The sequence below is a fragment of the Carettochelys insculpta genome, chromosome 5, assembly GCF_033958435.1.
Source record: "Carettochelys insculpta isolate YL-2023 chromosome 5, ASM3395843v1, whole genome shotgun sequence".
Classification (NCBI taxonomy): Eukaryota; Metazoa; Chordata; order Testudines; family Carettochelyidae; genus Carettochelys; species Carettochelys insculpta.
This window is the reverse complement of record NC_134141.1, coordinates 94,176,837-94,190,044: the sequence shown is the minus strand read 5'-3', so window position 1 is coordinate 94,190,044 and position 13,208 is coordinate 94,176,837. Positions and strand designations below refer to the sequence as shown.

Here is a 13,208-nt window from a genome sequence, read left to right as displayed (position 1 = left end):
GTGGTTTTGAGGTATTTGTCCAACCTATTCTTATAATCCTCTGGTTATGGGGATTCTACAACTTTCCTTGGAAAGTCAATTCTAGTGCTTACCTACTCTTACAGTTAAAAAGTTTTTGCTAGCATCTCAACTAAGTCTTCTCTGCTGAAGATCAAGGTTGTTGTTTTTGTCCCACCTTCAGTCAGTTTCTTTCAACCCTTTGTCATTTTTTTTCTTCTCTGGACTCCCTCCAATTTGTCCACATCTTTCCCAGAATTGACACAATACTCCTGCTGAAATGCCACCAATACCTAGCAGAGTGAGACAGATTCCTCTGAAGTCTTACACATGACACTTCTGTTATTATACCCCAGAACAAGGTTAGTTTTTTTTTTTGACAACTGCATCACATATTCAGCTCATAATCAATTTGTGATTCACTCTAACCCCATGATTCTCTTCTGCAGTATTGCTATCTAGTCAGTTATTCCACATTTTGTAGTTGTGCATTTAATTTTTTTCTCTCTAGCCCTCTTTCAGAAGGGGCATGTTAATGAGGCACTTCAGAACAGGTTAATGAGGTGCTGAAATGCATATTCAGCTCTTCATTAGCATAATGGCAGCCAGTGATGCTTTGAAAGTGCTGCTTTTGAAACACAGACTGGCTGTATAGATGCAGGTGCTTCAAAATAAGCCCCACACTTGGAAATTCCAAAATGAAGTAATTAATATATCTTTTCATGTATCATAAGGTTTCCCATTTACTGAAAATTATTAAAAAATAAAGAACACAGGTGAAGAAATGCCACTCTAGCACATTTCCCCGTACCTCCTAAAATCCAGTGAGACCTCCAGCATAGAGGTACTCAGGGGATTTGACAAAGATAAATTGGTCAATAAGGGGTTAAACTAGAGACCATTCTTTCATGTCATTGTCTGGTCTGCTGGAAAGGCCCCTGGATCTCTCATGAGGACTAAGCATTAGCTCCTGCAGCATCCCCTCCACTATTGCTGTGACTCAATTGCAGAGGACTCAGCCAATTACAGCAAGTCACGCTGCGAGGGAGCAGCAGGAGCTGGAGCAACAACAGCATAGAAAGGCAGCCCTTCGTGTGCTGTCTGCTGGGGCTTCTTTTTCAAAAAGACCTTCAGGAATGGTGGGATTCCAAAGCTGCTCTTCCTGCCCATTCTGCACCCACCTGTCTCCTCCCAAAGGAACAGAACCCAGCAAATTTGAGAATCTGAGCAGCTTTTCCAGGAGAGCAGGTGATTTAGCCTTCTCTGGTGATGGATTTTGTTGTTGTTTTTTACTTCTTTCTATGTGAGTTCTTGTTGCATTGTACACATTGAAACTCTCTCATCGAGCAAGACCACAGGTGTTGCTGGACCAGACAGCCCCTGGCCGAGAGAGCTCCAGCTGCTGGGTCACTGGGAGCCCCAGGGGCAGTCCCAGGACAGGCAGCAAGGTTGGGGAGCCCAGCTGGATTTGGGGAGCCCCATTGTGGTGAGCCCAGCCCAGGTTGGGGAGCCCTATCCAGAGACCTGCAGCATGAAGCTAGTGGGGAGCCTGGCTGTGGTGTGGAGCCCTGGCAGTAGGTCCACAGTCACAGGAACCCCAGCTGCAGGATGGAGCCCACCACCAAGACAGCTTGGGGGCAGGGAGACTTTGGTGCCAGGAGGAGAGCCTGGCCAGTAGCCTGGCAGCCCCAAGTCAGGGCAACCAGGAGGCCTGACCTCCCCTTATTTGGCAAATCTCCTTGCTTGGGATCACTCAGGTCCTGAGGGTGCCAGATGAGGGAGGTACAACCTGTATTCCACTCAGCTCCTGAAGAATGCTGCAGCACTTTACTCTTTAGAATGGATATTATTATACATTTGTTTAATTTTCACATTTCAAAAGCTCCTTCACTCACGTATGAGATTTAAAGGAGTTGCAATTATTTTGCGAAAAGTAGATCAATAAGAGGCCAACTACATACGCTCACACAACATAAAGTTACCTAATAGCCTACAAATTAACTTGTGCTGTAAGCAACCCCTTGAGCCCACATTCAGATGGGGACCTGGGTCCGGCTGGGCTTGTCCACAAAATAGATAGGAATGGCCAGAGAGAGAGAATCCCCTAAACACCAGGGAAACAAAGTGATTAATTGCAGTCTCTCAGGAGTGTGCAATGATATCACATGGTGCTCATACAAGGGGGTGAATCTTTTTGTGAATAAGAGCCACACTCTGTTCCATGAGACTGTCAACTCATCTATATTCAGAAAGCAGAAAGAAAAAAATGAAAGCCATGTAAAATACCGCACAAGCTTCACAACACCAGAAACCACCTTCTACAAGACAAACCCAAAAGGGAAAGCCAGAGAACACCAATGGCCATCAGATACAGTCCCCAGCTAAAGCCTCTTCAGAGCATTGTCAATGATCTGCAACCCATCCTGGACACTCTCACAGACCTTGGGAGGCAGGCCAGTCCTCACTTACAGACAGCCTGCCAACCTTAAACAAATTCTCACCAGCAACTGTAGACTACACCACAGTAACTCTAAACCTGGAACCAATCCCTGCAACAAACCTCGCTGCCAGCTGTGCTCGCATATCTACACCAGCGATATCATCACAGGGCCTAACATCAACCATAATATCAGGGGCTCTTTCACCTGCACATCTACTAATATAATATATGCCATCATGTGTCAGCAATGCCCCACTGCAATTTACATTGGCCAAACTGGAGAGTCTCGATGTAAAAGAATAAATGAACATAATCAGACATGAGGAATAGTAACATACAAAAACCTGTAGGAGAACCCTTCAATCTCCCAGGACACTCAGTAACAGATTTAGAAGAATCAGTCCTACAATAAAAAAATTTCAAAAAATGAAATGGAAAGAGAAATTTCTGAGCTGCAATTCATTTGCAAATTTGACTCCATCAACAAAGGATTAAACAGAGACTGGGAGGGGTTGGCCCATTACAAAAGCAATTTCTCTGCTCTTGATGTTCACACCTCTAAATTAGCATCTGACAATGGGCCACATACCCCATACCCCCAAAATAATTTTACCACAAGATTACAGAGGGAGACATCTTAATTGGACTTTGTTTCCAAATTTGACACATTTAAACTAGGTCTGAACAGAGATCTCAATGACCTTATGCATTACAAAGGCAATTTCCCTATCTTTGACATTCTTAGGACTGGGACACATCCTGCTGAATTTGCTTCATAAACTGGTCCTACTAACAACAGGTAACCTCCCTACTCCCCAGACCATATAAACCCTGGATTCTATTTTTCTATTCCATTTTTCATCTGAAGAAGTGGGTCTGTCTTACCAATGAAAGCTCAGGACCTTGTTAGTCTCCAAGGTGCAACAGGACTGCTTGCCTTATTTAAGCAATGGCCTAGTACATGCCATTAAAAGATATAGCTCTACTCTGCCAAATCCATTGTTGTTGAAATATACAAGCTTTTCACCTCTTTTTACAACCTGTTCACTTTCATTCACAGATTTCTATCTAGCACTACTAAAGGACCAAAAGGGGGGAAATGTTGGCCTTGCCACCTTCTCTCTGTTCCTCTGGAGCTGGCAATAGTCAATGCAGTTATTTACATACACTCCATGATCAGTCATTGTGTTGGATGTACATATGTTAGGTACACCAAGTTTAAAGCCATTTAAATAACCTTTCTGATATTAGGCCATTTACACGTGCATATATAGTATACAAGTGTAAGTAAGCTTTCAAGATAGGTATCCTTCAGTCTGCATAGACTATGGATCGCGCCCTTTATAGTTTCAATTGAGGACTTCATTTACAGCGTCTACTGTGACTATGAAGACCCACATGAGAGTGACAGTCCTTGTTGCATCTCTTGCAGATGTGGAGGGTGTCTCGTAAGTCCTTAGTGTGCTTTCTGTGCGCTCGCTTCTCCTCTGCTAGCTGTCTGATCCTCATCTCGCCCTTTTGAAGGCCCTTGTGTAACCCCTGCCTCCATCTGCTGTGGTCGTCTGCTAGTTCTTCCCAGTTGTCCAGCTCGATGTCTACCTCTCTGAGGTCTCTCTTGCAGACATCTTTGTAGCACAACTGGGGGCATCCGGGAGGTCTTTTGCCAGAGGCTGGCTCACCATACAGGATGTCTTTTGGAATCCTTCCATCATTCATCCTGTGGACGTGGCCAAGCCAGCGGAGTCAATGCTGCCTGAGGAGGGTGTGCATGGTTGGCATTCTAGCTTGCTCGAGGACGGCGGTGTTGGTCACTCTGTCCTTCCATTATATTCCAAGGATGCGCCTGAGGCAGTGCAAGTGGAAGACGTTCAGCCTCTTTTCCTGGAGGGCGTACAGGGTCCAAGTCTCGCTGCCATAAAGGAGGGTGCTGGGGACGCAGGCTCTGTAGACTTGCATTTTGGTGTGAGTGTACAGATTGTTGTTATTCCACACTCTCTTACTGAGTCTGGACAGAGTTGTGGCCACTTTTCCGATCCTCCTATTTAGCTCAGTGTCCAACGACAGGGTGTCAGTGATGGTGGACCCGAGGTAAACGAACTCGTGGACGACATCTAACATATAGTTGTCAATGCTGATTGATGGGGATTCAGCAACATCCTGACCAAGTACGTTTGTCTTCTTTAGGCTGATGATAAGTCCAAAGTCCTTGCACGCTTTGGAGAACTGATCCAGCAGTTTTTGAAGCTGGTCTTCTGTGTGAGACACTACAGCAGCATCATCTACGAACATCATGTCTCTGATGAGGACTTCCCGCACCGTAGACTTAGCTTTCAGCCTTGCAAGGTTAAACAGTTTCCCATCAGATCTTGTGTGCAGCAAGATGCCCTCTGTTGAAGATCCAAAGGCATGCTTCAGGAAGAGTGCGAAGAAGATCCCGAACAATGTCGGAGCAAGCACGCATCCTTGTTTGACGCCACTCCTGATTCTGAAAGCATCCGATAATGCATCGTCATATTGGATGGTTCCTCTCATGTCTTCGTGGAACGACTGGATCATCTTGAGTAACTGTGGAGGACAGCCTATCTTGTGGAGCAGTTTGAACAGACCATCCCTGCTGACCAAGTCAAAGGCCTTGGTCAAGTCGATGAAGGCTATGTAGAGTGGCTTCCTCTGCTCTCTGCACTTCTCCTGCAGCTGCCTTAGAGAGAAGACCATGTCAATGGTAGACCTTTCTGCACGGAACCCGCACTGCGATTCGGGGTACACCCTCTCAGCAATCTTCTGGAGTCTGCCAAGAATGATGTGAGTGAACAGTTTACCAGTGACGCTTAGGAGGGAGATTCCACAGTAGTTGTTGCAGTCACTTCTGTCTCCTTTGTTCTTATACAACCTTACAATGTTGGCGTCGCGCATATCCTGTGGAACCTCACCCTCTTTCCAGCACAGGCACAGTAGCTCATGTAGGGGTTCCAGGAGTGTGTCCGCGGAACACTTGATTACCTCTGGCGGTATACCATCCTGGCCAGGGGCCTTTCCTGCTGCAATGCTGTCAATGGCTCTCTTCAGTTCATCCACAGTCGGTTCTTGATCCAGTTCATCCATTACTGGTAGGAGCTCGACGGCATCGAGGGCTGCGTCAACCACAACGTTCTCACATGAGTACAGCTCGGAGTAGTGCTCAACCCAGCGCTCCATCTGTTTGGCTTTGTCAGCGATGATTTCACCAGATTTGGATTTCAGAGGTGCCATCTTGTTCTGGGTGGGTCCTAATGCCTTCTTCATACCCTCGTACATTCCTCTGAGATTACCAAAGTCAGCACAGGTCCGGATGCTGCTGCATAGCTGGAGCCAGTGGTTGTTGGCACAGTGCCTGGCTGTCTGCTGTACTGTTCTTCTGGCCGCTCTAAGTGCTTGCTGGGTACTCTGACTCGGTGAGCGTTTGTACTCCAGGAGTGCAGCGTGCTTCTTTTCAATGACTGGAATCATCTCATTGGAGTTAGCTTCGAACCAGTCGTTCATGTTTCTAGCTCTTCTTCCAAACACCGACAAGGCCGTGTTGTAAACTGTATCCCTCAGATGTTGCCATTTGGATGTCACATCAGCGCCCCCAGGGCCACTGTGCAGATTTTCCTGGAGGGTCTCTCTGAACTTTTCAGCTTTCTCTGAGTTTGCCGTCTTTCTGGCGTCAATGCGGGGCCTTCCAGCAGGTTTAGAGCGGTACAGCTTCTTGGGTCTCAGCTTGAGCTTGGAGCAAACTAGCCAGTGATCTGTATCACAGTCAGCACTATGATAGCTGCGTGTCAGAAGGACGTTTTTGAGGTTATTACGCCTAGTGATGACCACGTCTAGTTGATGCCAGTGCTTCGAACATGGGTGTCTCCGTGACACTCTGTGCTGTGGCTTCGTTTGGAAGAATGTGAGCTTTAAAGTATAAATAACGGAAGGAATGGAAAGCCCCTAGCCATTTTTCTTCTTTGCCACACAAAGAATGTGCAGAATGTACATTTTCTGACATGCCATTTTCAGTTAGGGTCCTCCAAAGGTTTAGTGGGTGCCATGCACTGCCTTGGCTAAAATTCAACCATCTATTTTCACCCACATTAATAGTTTGATCTCTAGCTCTAGCAAACATACAAGGCCTATAAACATTTTGGGAAATGGCTAGTCTGGTGCACCTTATATCTTTGCAGTCCCTTGGTCAAATGACCTCACAGATGAGTCTTTAAGCCCAATCCTGCACCCTACTGAGGCACAGCAAGCTTCAAAGTAATGCAACAAAGCCTGTTGATTTTGGAGGACTTACCTTTAAACAGAAATTTTGACACACACTTAACTATAGTGGCACTGCCATCCCAATGTAATATAAAATAATAACAGACATAATGAAACAGAAGAAACCCAGAAAAGCTACTATACAAAGTCAAGTAGAATTACTTAATGAAATGGGCATAAGAAAATTGGATTCCTACAGGACTAACAGAGTACAACTGGAAAAACTAGTGTTTTCAGATTATTTTATAGTTCCTCTGGAGCTGGCAATAGTCAATGCAATTATTTACATACACTCCAGGAGTAGTCATTGTGTTGCATGTACCTATGTTCGTGTGATAAAGGTCACAGCAGACATTCAGGAGGTGAGAGTCACACATCCTTGGGACCATCATAGCAGCTAATAAGTAGCCTACCTATGTTTTGAATGCAAGCCTGCCAGGATGGAGCTCCTGGTAGACTTGGGTGGGATGTGTGAGTATGGAAAAGTTTATGTAGTCACTTAAGCTTTATTGTTTTTATTGTTTTTGGTTTTTTGGGTGTGGAAATTATGTTTGAGCTGGTTGTTTCTTTTGTTCTCTTCCATAAGCAAGAATCTGTCCCAGTATTTTATACCTGAGTTAATACAAATGTATGTATGCATGCCGCCTTCAAGAATAATCACCAATTAAAATAAAGGTCAAGCCATTTTTTCCTCCTTATTTTTGTCTGTGAAGTGCTCGTACATTTGTTGTCTAGGGGTAAACATGCAATACTGAGAGATCACAACTAAGATATCATGAACAGATAACTAACAAATGGAAATGACCATTAAATATTTTGAGGTTTATTTACTTTCTCTCTCTTTTCCCTGTTTATTTTTCATTCTCTTCCTAAATTCATGGGTGTGATTTAATTAAACTTAACAGAAACGTTTATTAAGGTTTAATAATAAATCAGCAAATCAGATATATGATCTTGTGTGCTCAGATCAACCACATCAATCTTATTGTATCCCATTAATGTATCCCATTAAATTGTTCACATAGCATTAATATAAAATAACTAGGTATAACGTCATCTAGAAACAACTAGGTACTGCTCACCGCTTCCTTATATTTATGTACCTTGAGCTTTTAGCACAATTAAAATTAATGTTAAAGAATTTTGCCTGTAAAGATGTACTTTAAAGCTCTGTGGAAATGGGGTGCATGATTTATTGTGATATGACCTTTGCCTTCTGCTTTGAGTAGCAGCTTGAATACTGACCAATCAGCTAGATGGCAGTTCAAACTTTTATTTGGATACTGAGGTCACTGGAAGGATGCGTATGAGAAATGTGTTGCCTGCCTAGCCTAAAGGTGTGAAGATTTCTGCTTCTGGGAGGAGAGCAGACTGCTTCCGTCCTTTGTCACCACAATGACTGAATGAACTGCTGAGGAGGCACTTACCACGTCATGACATTCCAGTAATGGCAGTCAGAAGAAAATGCTTGATCAAGGAATGGTATTTGATTCTCCAGAGGTAAGAAGGTCTGATCATTGTATTTCATGCTTTCCTCTGCTCTGTATAGTGAGCAGGGCCCAATAACAGCTGCACCATTTCACAATGTCAGAATCTATGTTCTGACAGGGAGCGCTGGAATGTTCACCTAATTGTGAGCTCTGATTTGTCAACTGTTCTCATACATTTAGGTTTTTTAGGAAGGAACACTGAATAGACATATGAAAAGAGAAGAACGTCCCGGGTGTTTCAATAGTAAATCATTCATCCAAATCATTGCTCTGTAGTGAAATCTCACAAGAAATTTTAGGACATGCCAAAATAAATTCTGTGTTTAAGGGAGGAACAATAATTGAAATAAAAGAAATAACTTACCTATTGGCATCTGGGGCGATCAGTGTTTTGCTATAGACAGTGAAGGTCTTTTCAAGTAGGTTTATCACAAGAGAAGGAACAAAAGTTTGGCCTCATAGAAGTAAGGACTCTGGATCAGATTATCTGTCAGATTGCAGTGTGTTTTTACGTTCTTTTCAGGACCATTTTAGTCTCACTAATCTTTGGTATCACCCACATTGTTCTCATAGAGCTGAAGGAGGCAAAGGGCCTAGGAAGTATTAAATCCATAGCTTTCATGGTATATAAGGCCTTGTGCTGCTTCAGAACAGGGATACATTTCACCCTACAGTGGAACTCAAATGGGAAAAGAGCTATCATTGGTAGGCAAATTAAAGTCTAGGCTGAAACATAGCAGTGTCAAGTTCCTAGAGACAGGAATACTAGAGGAAAATACCTTTCACAATAATGAATGAGAATTCATGTAACCTGAAGGATGAAAGTAAAGAAGTCTGATGTTCAATGGATTTCTGTTCCTTTTCATGAAATAAACCTTAGCATTTGCATCACGATTTGATGCTTCTATACACCTGAGTATCTTGTTCACTATGGGACATGTGCAAGCATGTCTGTCTACTTTAGGGGCTTATGATCAATGCTAAACACATACACAGCAAATGAAAGTTGGAGGAGATTTAAACAGTAAAAAAATTGGCTGTTATTCAATTTTAGCAGTTTAAAATTTAGTATTCTGGCAAAAACTACATAAAGCAGAAGAATAGTTTAAAAGCAGCCATCAAGAGGCCCTTGTTAATTTTTTTCCCACCAAAATGAAGGGAAGATGGGGTCATTTTCTGCCTCTAATGGAATCATCACATCTCTGGAATAATTTTTATCAGTCTCAAAAATACTTCAAAAAGGCAATTTTAAAGTGTATTTATTTATTTTGAGGTTGGGGAATAGATTGGATTGCAACTTAACAGATGTATAATCTTTTAATGAGTGAGAATATATTCATTACAAACTGTTCATCCCACTTACCACCACGCTTTAGTACCAAAACAGACTACTACTTTTTAAGAGCAAAGTATAAACCCTTTCAAAAAAAGGGCAGTTTATAATAATTTAGCTGCCATTTGGTTAAGCTTGTGAAAAATTTGATTTTAAAACTCTTAGTAGTGACTTCAGCAGCACTGTGATTGCAGTTTTTGATTTCTGAAGGATGTGATTTATGGTATCATTAGGCCATTTTGCCTGGACTTGTTGTTAAACAATAGCTAAAAATGTGGTGTTGGGAGGTGGAGGAAAACATTTTACTTTTTTAAATACTCACATGTCACTGGCAATGGAAGAGTTCCTGGACATGGACTTTGGAGAGAGGTCATAGTCGCTGTCTGACCTGTAGAGGAAGGACTCTCTACGTTGACTATGGACAAAGTTAGCCTGGAGAATTAGCCCTGACCCAGGGCTCGTCATGGGATCCAAGGGACTCCGTCCCGATGATGTGCCATTGTCTACGTCAAAACTGTAAGAAAAAGGGGAAGGGGGTGGAAAAAAGATTTATGCTACCAGCCCAAGAGGTTTGAAAATAACAAATGCGGCAGCTATACAAGCCAATACCTCTAACACATTTGTCACAGCTAAAGCCTTCATTAATAGTGGGAAAAGCTAGCGATAATCAACACCACAGAAGAATCATTAACAAGTGTCACTGGATGTATTCTATGGAACTGCTGATATACAAAGAAAATACAATGTGCATTTGATGGTGGTGGGAAACAAGACACTACAAAGGTTATTGAAATCTATGTGTCAAGGTGGCTGACAGCTTGTGTGTGTGTGCGCGCGTGCGCTCCACAGCCATGGAAAGGGCAGAGTCAGGGCAGTTAGCCATCAAGTGCAGCCCGCACCATGGCATTGCCCCCACCCAGTCCTCAGAACTGCATGGAGCAGCACTCTGGCAGTGATTTAAAGGCTCAGGAGCTCCAGCAGCGTCCGGGAGCCCCAGGATTTTTTGAATCACCAGACCCTGGGGCAACTGCCTACTTTGTGCCCCTCCTCCCCCCGCCTGACCTGGTATATGCTTTTGGGGACATGGGGTGACCACTGTGGCACCATGGACTTAGTGCATGTGCTTTCTCAGCTGAAAATTGTTCTGGAAGAGTAGACACAAAGCAGAGCAGAAGCTTCTCCTGTGTTCTACTGCATTATGGACTACTGCAGGAATTGGGAGGGAAGTTTGTTTTCAAGAAACTGCTCAGCCCTTTGCCCATAGGAACTCATCTGCACCAGGGAGTCAGTCTGGACATTATCCCCACCTTTGCTGTTTCCTCCTCCTTCCCCACCACCCCCAGTTTTGTGGTCTGTCTCCCTATTTCCCATTCCAAGGCTGTGGCTACACTACCCCCTCCTTTCGGAGGGGGCATGCTAATGAGTCACTTTGCTAGATGCTAAAGAGGCACTCCCATGAATATGCAGCGTTTTATTAGCATAATGGCATCCACATGCTCTTTGAAAGAGCTGCTTTTGAAATGCATGCTGCCCGTGTCGCTGGGGGTCTTTCAAAAGGACCCCCTGATTTCAAAAACCCTTTCTTCCTGAAACCAAATCCCCTCAAGGGTTGAGCTCACAACTGTTTAGCAGGCCAATGCTCAAACCACAAAGATATCCCATTCCCCCATCTCCTACCTACCTTATCTGAGCATCATAACATGTGACAACTGCTCAAACATTAAAACAAAGAAAAGACAGTCTTAGTTTTATTCCTGTCAGCAAGAAATATAATTGAATAGACTTAAGGGATGTTGCTGTATTGGGGTACTAACTGTAATACTGAGTCAAAGAAATTAGTTTTGTACTTATTGCTAATCCCAATACAGCTTGGCTGTGTCTACACTAAAGAGTTTTGTTGACAGAAGGGAGCATCTATACACGTAAAGCGTTCTGTCGACAGAGTCTCAGCAGAACTCTGCTTCTGCCTCGACGTGTTAACACTGTTGACAGCTTTCTGCCAACAGAAGTGTAGTGTAGACACTTTTGCAGAGAGGGCTTCTGGTTCACCGGGCAGCCCTGTTTGCGGAGCTGCCATTCTGCTTTCTGTCACCAGAGGGCACTGCAGTCTGGAAGTTCTTTATCTACAGAACAAGTCATGTGTAGCAGCAATCTGTCAAAGGTTCTATTGAGATTTCTCTGTTGACAGTAGCTTCTCTCGACAGATCTGTCAGTGTAGATGTAGCCTTTGTGGCTTTTCTTATTTTTCGCGGCAGTAAGTTCCATTGTCTTGACCCAGCTCCTGCCAAAGCTCTGTCTACTACTCTGCAGTTTAATTGTTCCCTTGGAGTGTAGTTGGCATGGGAAGTCATGGTCACAGAGAAAAGGGAAAGGCATTTTTTGTTTGTTTCTTTTGCAGATAGCTAGCACCAGATCCACAAAGGGCTTTGAAAACTCAGAACACAAAGCCCTGAACTGGGCTCACTAATCAATGGGGAGCGAGTCAGAGCGGATAGCATCAGGATGATGTACTGCGCACATGGCAACCCGTGTTGCTTAGCAGCCTGCCCGCTACTTGTTGTACCAGATGCAGGGGTTTTTGGAACACATAGCTCAGTTTCTAGAAAGAATGAGTTACAGTAATTAAGTCTGAAGGAGATAAATGTGTGGAACTCAAGGTCAACTCTGCATCTTCTAGGATGGGCTGTAGTCTTCTGGAGAGGCACAGCTGGACATGAGAGCTACCTGTTGCGTTGGTGATTTATGCCTTTACAGAAATAAACAATTTTATTTTCAGTCTATTCCTGTAAAGGTACAAACCACCTAGGTATCAGGTAGCTCCCAAGAAACAATGTCAAGTCACATGAATGAATAGTAACAGAGAGATAGCCATGCTCGTCTATATTCTATCAAAGCAAAAAGCCAGTCATGTGGCACTTTGAAGACTAACCAAATAATTTATTAGGTGATGGGCTTTCGTGGAACAGACCCACTTCTTCAGATCATAGCCTTACCAGAACAGACTCGATATATAAAGCACAGAGGTCCAAAAATTGTTATCCAGGTTGACAAATCGAAAAGTTGGTTGGTTGTTTAGGAAGGAGGGTTCTTTCGAAGGTAGGATTTTCTTACAAAGGAGCTGCATCTACACTGTTCTTCTTCTTTCAAAAGAAGTTCTTTCAAAAGAGAATGCAAATGAGGTGCCTGATTTTTCAATATGTGCCTCATTTGCATTTTCAATTTCTTTCATTTGCATGCCTCTTTCAAAAGAGGAATGCTAGTGTAGACATAGCCAGCTTGTATGAGAGATAGCCCCATTTCGAAATAGGCACTATGTAGACAGGGAATACAGCCTATTTCAAAATAAGCCACAGTGCATCCAATGGCTCTATTTCGAAGTAGGCTCTATCGTGTGTAGACACTATTTTGAAATAGGTGAGCATTATTTTGAAATGCATTTTGTGTGTAGCTGGCTATTTCAGAATAAGCTGTTCCAGAATACTTTTTACAGAATGGCTTATTCAGGAATAATGCTGCTGTGCAGGACATAGCTAGAGTACTCTTAATAGAACAAACCAGACTAACATAGCTACCTCTCTGTTACTACACTTAATAGAGATAAGCAAAAACTTGGATGAGAACAGTGAAACACTGAAACAACCACTCAAGGAACAGACCAAACTTAGATAGTTTACAG

General features: G+C 43.4%; 1 protein-coding gene across 6 annotated transcripts in view; it reads right to left on the bottom strand.

Annotated features, from left to right (window-relative positions):
• The window catches only part of PDE4D (phosphodiesterase 4D), a 614,535-nt gene that overhangs the window by 183,785 nt on the left and 417,542 nt on the right, over positions 1-13,208 (bottom strand). For all 6 annotated transcript variants that reach the window (XM_074995544.1, XM_074995546.1, XM_074995547.1 and 3 more), the window contains one exon: positions 9,855-10,046. In XM_074995544.1, coding sequence (XP_074851645.1) covers positions 9,855-10,046 — 192 coding nt within the window. The remainder of the gene's footprint in view (positions 1-9,854; positions 10,047-13,208) is intronic.